Source organism: Apium graveolens, chromosome 8 (genome assembly GCF_009905375.1).
Source record: "Apium graveolens cultivar Ventura chromosome 8, ASM990537v1, whole genome shotgun sequence".
Classification (NCBI taxonomy): Eukaryota; Viridiplantae; Streptophyta; class Magnoliopsida; order Apiales; family Apiaceae; genus Apium; species Apium graveolens.
Window position 1 is genome coordinate 20890412 of NC_133654.1, and position 11859 is coordinate 20902270.

The 11859-nt window shown below is 37.1% G+C and overlaps 1 protein-coding gene across 1 annotated transcript; it reads left to right on the forward strand.

Moving 5' to 3' along the window:
• The first annotated feature begins 557 nt into the window (after positions 1 to 557).
• LOC141678390 (coronatine-insensitive protein 1-like) lies at positions 558 to 4285 on the forward strand. Its single transcript, XM_074484693.1, has 3 exons — positions 558 to 1155; positions 2294 to 2765; positions 3199 to 4285. The coding sequence occupies exons 1-3, from the start codon at positions 674 to 676 to the stop codon at positions 4003 to 4005; spliced, it is 1761 nt and encodes a 586-aa protein (XP_074340794.1). The 5' UTR covers positions 558 to 673; the 3' UTR covers positions 4006 to 4285.
• The last annotated feature ends 7574 nt before the right edge of the window (positions 4286 to 11859 follow it).

Genomic DNA, 11859 nt, shown 5'->3' on the forward strand with positions numbered 1-11859 from the left:
GGCTATTCATATTAAGTAATTAATTATTAATTTACATCTAATGTATAAGATAAAATATAGGTATGGGTCATATTGTTGAATTTATATTTATAAGTAATTTAATATAATAAAATTTTTATATTTAATATTAATACGAAATTAAAAATATTAACAATAAAAAATGTGTATTGACAAATGTGTTCAACACAAATTGAAAACTTTTTTAGGGACAGAGGGAGTAGACTATTAGCTCACCTCCCACAACTATTATTATAAGTATATTGATTATGGACTTTTCGATTAATCATATTTTATTATTTTTAGTTAATTTAGGATTAATAATAAAATTCAATATAAGTTGATTATATTTTTCCATCAACAGTTTTTTTTAAATTTTCCTCTTTTACGATTTTATTTTACCAATCAAAATTAAACCAGTTCCGAACTAATTCAGTCGGCTCATAATACAATAACATTATCTTCAACTTATTGCAATAATATAATATTATTACAACATCACCCCACTCCCAGCCCCCCTACTATATCTTTTAGATTTGTCATCTCTCCTTTCGATTTTCTTACGTTTGCGCCGTACAACTTGCACATACCCCCTCTCTCTCTCCATCTCTCTCTCCCCCCCTCTCTCTCTCACCGTCTCTCTCTTTCTCTCTCTGATATTTCTTACAGTACAAGCATGGACGACCGTACTACAAACCCAACTCACATCACCATGTCAGACACAGTCTTCGAGTGTGTAGTCCCTTACATAACCGATCCAAAAGACCGTGAATCAGTTTCACTAGTTTGCTCCAGATGGTACCACCTCGACGCGCTCACAAGAAAACACATCACAATCGCTTTCTGTTATACATGCACACCTAAGCAGCTACTAAGTAGGTTTAGTCACATAGAGTCTGTTAAACTTAAAGGCAAGCCACGAGCTGCTATGTTTAACTTGATTCCTGAAGACTGGGGAGGCTATGTTAGTTCTTGGGTTGTCGAGTTTTCGAGGAGCTTTGTTTGTCTTAAGTCTTTTCATTTTAGACGCATGATTGTTAAGGATGAGGATCTGATGTTGCTTGCGAAAGCGCGTGGGAAGACGCTCCAGGTTTTGAGACTTGATAAGTGTTCAGGGTTTTCTACTGATGGCTTGTTACATGTCACTCGTTCTTGCAGGTACTATGATAAGTCATTTTATGATTGATTCTTTGTAGGCTTTTCTGTTTTTTTTTAAGAAATTAGTCTTGTCTTGATATAAGATTCAATCTCGTAATTGTGAGAACCAAATGTTGATTTAAATATACTGTACGGAAATGTAGTTAGAAAAATTGGTCAACATTTGGTTATACGCGGTTCTCATTTTGAGCATAGTTTTTGTTTGAGTCGAGTCTGTTTATATGATTGCGGCTTATGAAATTCAATGTAGACTTGTTAGCTGAAGAGTTGTGTACTTGTTTTTTTTGTTTTAACTTTAGTTTTAATGTTGTTTAATGAGGGATTGTATGATCTGTGATAATGCATAAGACTGAAAATGGGTAGGAATAAGACATGTGGTTGCAGAAGTAAATAGATTGGTAATTTTTGGTAAAAAGTGGTTTGCCAATTGCCTAACAGGGGGGGGGGGGTATTTGGCACTTGGTACTGTTGTTCCAGAGCAAGCTGAAAGTTTTTAACTGTTTTAAGGTCCAAAATTTCATTGGTGAATGTATTTTTAGAATAGATTAGGAGAATGGTAATTGTTTATAAGTGTCCGGCCCCAATGAGTTCTGAATCTGGAAATTTTGAAATTACCTTTGGTTCCGGTCTGGGAAACCTTAATAACCTTATGGAATACCATTTCAAAAGTTTCACTGTTAAATGTATGCTTGTAGAATCAACTCGCTAAAAATGAATAATTAGGACAGCTTGTAGTTTTAATCCTCGGAAGTCAGAACTACCTTCAGTTGCCATCTTGGTCATTTCCTTGTGGTTTCGGGAGTAAGATTTGATTAAATATCATATTGATTCCAGGAGATATTAGTTGCATAAGTAGTTCTACTTTACAGGATCAGTAGACTGTGGTCCAGGTTCGCGGAGTTTAAGTAAAGAGAACAGAGTATAACATCTGACAGGCTCTTACCTTTTGAGTTACTTAAGACTGTGTTTGTTGGAATGCTTGCCTATGCTCAGTCAAGTTCTGAAGTACTATAGTTCAGCACAAAGTAACTGGTTTTAAGTGATCATTTGGTTTTGAAGCTTTTTCTAATATCTGTTTTTATCTTGACTTAAGAGATGCTTGCTGTCTATGTTATTAATGCACTACTATGTTTTGCAGAAATATACGAACTTTATATATGGAAGAGAGCTCAATTGTTGAGAATAGTGGAGAATGGCTTCATGAGCTTGCACAGCACAATACAGTTCTTGAAACACTAAATTTTTATATGACTGAGCTCTCTGAAGTCAGCTACCACGACCTTGAACTTATAGCCAAGAACTGTAGATCTTTAGTCTCAGTCAAAATTAGCGATTGTGAGATTTTGGACCTTGTTGGTTTCTTGGGGGCAGTACCAGCACTGGAAGAATTTGGTGGCGGTTCCTTTAATGTTCAACCAGAAAGGTATAGCATTGTACCTGTTCCCCCGAAATTATGTATCTTGGCGCTAACTTACTTGGGGAAGCATGAATTGCCCCATGTATTTCCTTTTGCATCCCGAATAAAAAAATTAGATCTGCTCTATGCTTTTCTCGACACAGAGGACCATTGTCTTTTGCTTGAAAGGTCTCCCAACTTGGAAGTTCTTGAGGTACACTCACTAATTCTATCATGTTTCTCTACATCGATGCATAGATGTATATTATCATTTTTTATATGCACTGAGAAACTACAAATAGAGCTTGCTCCCTTCTTGTCATCCATTTTTTACAAGCAGATGCATAAACATCATAACATGGTCAAGAGAAATGTGCTTTTCTTCTGTGTGTGGACTTGCTAAGATATCGGAGTTGAAGGTCATAAGGCTTAACACATAGATCCTATTTTCTCTCAGTTATCTACACTTGTTGCTTTCTGGGCTACTTATCGAAGAGATTAGACCTTATATTTACGTTCTTGTTTCAGATAACATAATACACATATAATACTACTAAAGGAGTTGTACAATTATATTATATATAGTGCTGATCTTTTTTTTAAAAAAAGAAAAGAAATTATTGTTGTTTTTCTTTCCATTTGGACAGACCAGGAACGTTGTTGGTGATAGAGGATTGGGAGTCCTTGGGAATTCTTGCAAGAAACTGAGGCGGCTTAGGATTGAGCGAGGTGCAGATGAACAAGAAATGGAAGACGTGGAAGGCGTAGTGACACAGAGAGGATTAATATCTTTGGCAGAAGGATGTCTTGAGTTGGAATACCTGGCTGTATATGTTACTGATATTACAAATGAATCTTTAGAATGCATGGGAAGACATTTGAAAAATCTTCGTGATTTTCGATTGGTCTTGCTTGATCAACAAGAAAACGTAGCTGATTTACCGCTTGACTATGGAGTTCAAGCTCTGTTAAGAGGTTGCCATGAGCTTAAAAGGTTTGCTTTATATCTTCGGCTCGGGGGATTGACAGATACGGGTCTTGGTTTTATAGGAAAATACAGCCAAAATGTAAGATGGATGCTTCTAGGCTATGTAGGGCAGTCAGATGCTGGCCTCCTGGCATTATCTAGAGGCTGCCCTAACTTGCAAAAGCTAGAGATGAGGGGATGTTCCTTCAGTGAAAGTGCAATTGCTATTGCTGCATTGCAGCTAGTTTCTTTAAGGTACTTGTGGGTGCAAGGATATAGAAAATCCCAGACAAGTAACGCTCTCTTGGCCATGGCTCGCCCTTTCTGGAATATTGAATTGATACCTACTAGACGTGACATTCATGCTGATGCCCTTGGAGAGCCAGTCGAAATTGAACAACCAGCACATATACTTGCATATTATTCCTTAGCTGGACAAAGAACAGATTTTCCGGATTCAGTCATCCCTTTAAATCCAAATTTTTGAATGCCTCTTAGATCTGTATATAAATTTTCACGGGTTAGGGTGCCCATTCCAGTGCAGAGTTTGTATCCTGTTTATAGTTTTGTGTGTACCCTGTTTTGATAAGAGAATTTTCTCCTGTTTTCCCCTTTTAGTGTAATGGCTCGATCTCAGATTGATTTCGACATGTAAGTTTGATTGATTGATTATTTAGAAAGCATTGTACTGCATGTGTTAACAATGAAGACTTGTATCAGTTCTGTAATTCTTATGTTTTTTTACTTTAAGTTGCCACTTTGAGAAGTGGGGTTACATACCTTTCTTTTTCCTATTTTACATGAGATAGTTGTAAACTTATAATGCAAGAAAAAATTACTCAGAGAATGTTTTCAAATAGGCCAAGGGGACTTGCTCATTTAACAACATTAAAGCAAGCTAAAAGATCATTGCTGCGTTAACTTAATAACCTTCCAAGTAGGATCTGCATTACTAAAATTTATGTGCAGTACCTGATTGTTGCACTATAAGCAAGTCTGCATCTATTTGCTCTGCCTAAGCCTATGTGCTAACACCCAAAATTTAGAAATATACATAAGGTGGACTTGCCCTTTCAGCAGCATACACTTGCACCGGCTTGTACATGTTATGTACCATCTACCACCTATTTGATGCAGTGTATGTGTAACTGCTCATTATTTCTCAGTTGCGCGTTCTTCACATGTATCTCACTCACCAGAGGAAGTTGCCACATTTTGGCTTCAAACGTTGAACCAATGTCAACAAATTCATCATAGAAAATTATCTTAAGGATCAGGGGCATTAGTAAATCAGCATAGACAGCGGTTTTTCACTTCAGTTTGGTCTGTAAACACTTAACCCTCAGTGTCTGAAATCTGTTCACATGAGCGATAAGCATCGATACTATGATTGGGGGGGGGGGGGAAATTCTGGACGAGGAGAGTGTGAAGTAAGAAAAACATTCAGAATCCTGAGAGGATGTCCTCTTTAAATGACAGATAAGAGGCTGGGCATGTTCTACCTCTAATAAAAACATAAGGCTTCAAACTCAAATTTCTATAAAATTTTGTTCATTTATCGACATCATTCATTCGTTAATCTTGATATCCAAGATCCGTCGTACTACATCAAACAGCAATAGAAATATAACCAATATCTACTGTATTTGATCAAAAGGCAATGGAGAGCAAGTTAACCAAGATCATAGATCCATCATACTACATTAAACAGAACAATTGCTCAAATACCAGTATCGAAGCAAACATCCAAAAGATGACAGTATTTAATTACAAATAGAACTACTCAAGTCTGGCTTTAAAATATTATTCTAAACCAGCTTAAGATCTTAAACATTAATGACATGCCACATTTCTGAATAGGCATTTTGCTTTGCTCATCTTCCATCTGTTCTTCATGCAAAAACATACTATAGTAGTTATTCCAAGACCTATAACAATACAAAAATGAAGTCATTTCATCGTCCTACTTATATACTAACAATAAATCTATACCTCACTGCTGTAAGTGCCTTCTTTTCTTGGCTCAGACTGTCTTACAACACATTAACTTATATCCTTTTGAGAGAAAATCGCTCCTGCAGGCATGTAAACATAACACTTAAGTTGGTTATATAAACTTATATTCTTATCTTTAAACGTATTACTAATAGAACCTAAGTATGATGTATATTTAGTTGATAAATATTTGTTCGTTATTGTTGTAGTAGATAAAGATAGGTTAGTTTAGCTAATAAGAAGTTTATCATTATCTCTGCGAATATGTAGGAAGTCAGTTAGATTATCATTTGTATATATTCAGAGAACATGTAACAGAACAAACCATTCAATCAATATTACTATTCCATATTATGGTATCAGAGCTATAGCTCTAATAAAGCTTTTAAACGATCCTGATTTTTTAACAACTCATTCTCTTTACACAACCAGCCTTTCATCATGTCGATAACCTCGCATTCAGACGCCAACACTGTCCCAAAATCCAGTGCAAATATTCAGTTCAACCCTACAGCCCAACTACCCATAAAACTCACTGGGAGCACTAACTTTACTACCTGGAAAGCTCAGCTTGAAATGCTCTTAATCGGTCATGATTTATTTGGTCATTTAGATGGAACCACCATTGCACCTCCTGCCACAATTACTCAAAACACAACAACATCTCCCAATCCAGCCTATAAAAACTGGCTCCGCCAGGACAAACTAATACAAACAGCTATTCTCTCCTCAGTTGATTCTACCCTGGCTCCCATGGTTGCAACAGCTAGAAACTCTAAATTGGCTTGGGACTCACTTCACACCACTTTTGCAAATAAATCACACACCAGAATTTTCAGCTTAAGAGATCACCTTAGCCATATTATGAAGGGCCAAAAGACGATTGCAGAATATCTCAGAGAAATTCGCTCCATTGCTGATGAATTATCAATGGCAGGATCTCCTATGTCGCAAGCTGAATTGACGGTTATAATTTTAGCCGGACTGCCAAAGGAATACCACACTTTGGCTGCTGCTATAAGAGCTCGTGAAACCCCAATTTCTTATGAGGACTTGTTTGATAGATTGACTGATCAAGAGCTCGTTATCAAACATGATGAACAATTTAAAGAAACAACTGCCATCACTGCAGCGGTAGCAATTTCTCGTGAACATCCTCAACAATAATAACATACATTCTCTTCTGGTTTCAATCAACCTCGTTCATTCAGGCGCCCTCAAGGACCGTGTCACAATTCAACCAACCCAATCCAAAATATGCAGCCATGGCGCAATAACATGTATAATTATGGAGATTCTGGAAAAGATAACAATCGTCTTCGATGTCAACTTTGTGATAAATCTGGGCATACTGCCAAAGTTTGCAGATCAAGATCCCACAATCATATTGAAGCCAAAGCGCATTATGTGAATGGGTTTCAATAACAGACAATTCCGTGGATAGTAGACTTTGGAGCGTCATTCCACATCACATCTGATGCAAATAATTTTACTGAGATTCAAAATTATTCTGGACCTGACACAATTGCAATGGGAGACGGTAATGCAATACCTATATCACAAACTGGTAAAGCCAAAATTTCCTCATCTCATTATCAATTTAATTTACAAAATACTCTTTGTGCTCCTAATATCAAGTGCAATTTAATATCAGTATCTCATTTTTGCAAAGATAATCTAACATCGGTTGAGTTTTTTCCTTCTAAATTTCTTGTGAAGGACCTAGCCTCAGGTGCTCATCTAGTTTGCGGGCAGAGTAAAGGAGGACTCTATGAATGGCCTCTCACTGTCAAGTCTCAACCTCCTCAAGCTCATCTTGTCTCCTAACAAAAATCCCTTCAACTATGACATCAACGCTTAGGACACCCGAATAATAAATACCTCAAGTCTGTTTTAAATAGCTTTTCCATTGATGTTGATCCTACTGATAGATTTCAGTCGTGTAATTCATGTTTATGCAATAAAAGCCATCGACTATATTTTTCCACCACAACTCTACAAAGTACTTGTCCATTACAAATAATCTATAGTGATTTGTGGGGGCCTGCACCTATTTTATCAGTTGATAACAAATCCTACTATATTTTATTTGTTGATCAGTTTACCAAATACTCATGGATATTCCTCCTAAAGCAGAAAAATGAAGTTGTCACGGTGTTTAAAAATTTTCAAAGATTAACGGAAAATTATTTTCAAAAGAAAATCCGCTCTTTTTATACTGATGGTGGAGGTGAATATATGGGTTTATATTCATATCTAGCTACCCAAGGCATTGAGCATTTAAAATCACCTCCCTATACACCTCAGCGCGTTACACTTGCCGAAAGAAAACACAGACACATAACTGAAATAGCTCGTACATTGCTTCATCAAGCCTCAATGCCATCAAAATTCTGGTCATTCACATGTCAATGTGCTGTTTACCTCATTAATCGTATGCCAACTAGGGTAAGAAATCAGATTTCCCCATTTCAGTCTCTCTTTCAACAATCACCATATTATAACAATCTTTATGTCTTCGGATGTTTATGTTATCCATGGCTTAAGCCGTATGCAACTTCGAAGTTTAGTCCTCGGTCAGTCCCATGTGTTTATCTTGGGTTTTCTACACAATATCACTCTCATCTTTGTTTTGATCCGCACAGCTCGAAGGTATATATATCTCGTGACGTTCAATTCTGCGAGACACAATTTCCTTACAGCGGTATCTTCTCTAAACTTACTAGTCAGTTACCAAATATTAGTTGGGTACCCCAACCTACTGATAGCACCGCCACATCAGAATCTCCTCCTGTACCCACTATCACACCCAGACTTCTCCCCACTATTCCCATTGTTTCACCACCACAAAGCCAAGAAAGTACTCTGGTAAATGCCACCCCTACAAATACACCCACACATTCCACCTGCCCATCCATTGATCCTAGCTCAATATCTCCGCAGATTGGTTCTACATGTCACAGGCCTGTCACCCGAGCTCAAAAAACATTCAAAAACTAAACAAGTTCTATGGTTTTCATGCTGAAACCACACCTGCTTACACACCGATTACATATAAACAAGCACAAAAATATGATCATTGACAACAATCAATGCAAGAGGAATATGATGCACTGATTCACAATAACACTTGGTCACTTGTTCCTATGGATTCCTCTAAGAATGTGGTTGATTGCAAGTGGTTAATTAAGATCAAATATAAATCAGATGGCTCGATTGAAAGATACAAAGCCCGCTTAGTTGCTAAAGGTTTTACTCAACGCCCAGGAATTGATTTTAAGGACACATTTAGTCCTGTCATTAAACCAGCTACTATCTGACTGGTGTTAACTATTGCAGTTCAAAAAGGTTGGCCCATTCATCAGTTAGACGTAAATAATGCCTTTTTACAAGGTCATCTGGACGAAGAGGTGTACATGAGACAACCACTGGGCTTTGTTGATCCTCAACGATCATCTTATGTTTGTAAACTCAACAAAGCAATTTATGGATTACGCCAAGCCTCACGTGCGTGGCATATTGAGTTAAAAAAATTCTGCTGCATTTTGGGTTCCATAATTCGCATTCAGATGCATCATTGTTCATTTTCACTAAAAGTGGTTTTACAGCTTATGTATTGGTGTATGTGGATGACATTATTGTCACGGGTTGTTGTTCTCGCATTGTTCAACAAATCATTCAAGCTCTAGCCTGTTGTTTCTCTATTAAGGACTTGGGACCATTGAGCTTTTTTCTTGGAGTTGAGGCTCTTCGTCATTCAACAGGTATGGTGCTTACTGAAACCAAACATATTCATGACATTTTACAGGAGTACAAAATGTTGGAATGTAATGGTGCTTCTACCCCAATGAGCTCATCCACCTCTCTAACAATTTCTCCACATGAGTCAGTTTTTGACATAACTGGTTATCGTCGGCTGATTGGAAAGCTGCAATATCTATTGTTTACCAGGCCTGACCTTGCCTTTGCAGTGAATAAATTATCACAATTCATGCACTCACCACAACGAGCTCACTGGCAGGCTACCAAACACATTTTAAACTATCTCAAAGCAACCAGTATGTGTGGTCTAAATATTAGCTCCAAACCTGGTTCTAAATTGCATGTTTATTCCGATGTTGATTGGGCCGGAGACATACTAGATAGAACCTCCATAACTGGGTATATTGCTTATTACGGAGGTACACCTGTTACTTGGTCTTCTCGCAAACAACGTACAGTGGCACGCTCATCTACTGAAGCAGAATATCGAGCTGTTGCCACTGCACTAGCTGAAGCGAATTGGCTTACCAATCTGCTTAAAGAACTGTGCCTACCACAATCTTCAGTTCCCCAAATTTACTGTGACAATGTAGGTGCAATACTTATGCAGAAATCCAGTATTTCACAGTCGAATGAAACACATTGCTATAGATTTTGACTTTGTTCGAGATCAAGTTCAGTGAGGAGCATTTGATGTCTCTCACATTAGCTCCACAGAACAAATTGCTGACTCTTTGGCAAAACCGCTCTCTCAGTCTTCCTTTCACTCTCAGTTATGCAAGCTCGCCCTCGTGGACACGATGCCGATCTTGAGGGGGGATAATAAAGCCTAAGTATGATGTATATTTAGTTGATAAATATTTGTTCGTTATTGTTGTAGTAGATAAAGATAAGTTAGTTTAGCTGATAAGAAGTTTATCATTATCTCTGCGAATATGTAGGAATTCAGTTAGATTATCATATGTATATATTCTGAACAAACCATTCAATCAATATTACTATTCCATATTAATTACAACTACTTTAGATCTATCTTCTTCCTTTTTCTGCTTTAACTTTTTGAACTATAAGAGATGTTATTGACATTAAAAACATGTAGGAGATTGAATTTATTTCATACATCTTGTTCTGATTCCCTTCCAATTTAAAGTCATCACGGAGCTTGGAACTGAGCTGAACTAGACTTCAGTGTAAACAACCATATCAGCTGTCTGTAGAAACCCATTCAGGGTCATAAGAGTTTGAGAAAACAAATAGAGATTGGATTTAATCTCGAGTCCAGAAAACTGTCTCCTTAAAGCAGTTTCGCCCCGCACCATCCATGTTTAGCGACCTGCTTCCCAGGATAAAACGAGATATTAGTATAATCGATAAATCGAAAATGCTCTCAGCGAACTTGAACTGAGCCCGAGAACTATCACTGGAATATTGGAAAAAATTAAGACCGAGGAGACCGAGAATTAAAGAGACGACTCTTATTTTCTCGACTTAATAAAACTGGTGCCCTAAGACTCTATTTATAAAGAGAGACTTGAAATGACTTATTTTTTCTTTTCGATGTGGTACATGGTATTTATAAGAAAAACTAGGGAATAAGTTTGTGCTACTCTCGATGTGGTACAAAACCACTTTTCATATTAAAAGGTAAAACTTTGGAATATCAGTTCTCATTCACCTTTTACTCATTTTGAGCGTGTAAATATGCGTTGGAATCCCCTCAGACAGGAGAATACGTTCCAATAAATATACACCACTAATACATAATGTGTCTCACTCATATAGAGTCTCAAAATGATTCACAACTTAGTCTAAAATACTAAGTTTGTCCAACACTAAGTTCCGCATAAGATCCCAGTATGCCTGGTTGCTCCAATGACAATATCTTGGACCAAGAACTATCCTATCCGTTATTGTTCATTAGCCATTAATCCGTACGAGAACCGGGGCACTCATGAATCAAGCACAAACATCTATTAAATGCAACCAGGGAAATGATATTTCCATCAGGACTATCCACACCAGCAGGATATGAGAGCTCTCTGTGTCTATGAACCACAATATCAAAAAAAATAAGTAGTCATAGTTATCTTCCCCAAGCCAATACAAAGACCCATTCGCAAAAACACCAAAATCTCCCCTTGTGCGAATACGTTTTAAAATACGTCTATTATTTGCTCTAGGCACTTTTCTAATCTTTCTAGTTGCTGAATTCCATAAAGAAATATCATCCTCATTCTCATTATTGGTATTCCACAAGCAGACTAAATCATTCCAAGTACTGACAAATATAGCCCCAGATAGATCAGTCTTAAGAGAATCACAAATTTCCACAGCAGTGAACTCATCCTCCAAATCCATATAAACCAAGTTTCTTTACTTCTCGATACTCCCTAACAATAATACCATAATCATGGTTGCGCTCAATACTTTTATCGAGATGCTTAAGACCAAAGCTAACATTATCAATAAGCAAGCACCATGGTTTCGAGTACTTACTACACTTATTTAACCGCGCACTAACAGGATGATGTTGGTTTTAATCTAAACTTTAATAAGAATTATTTAAATATGCATTTGATTTTAT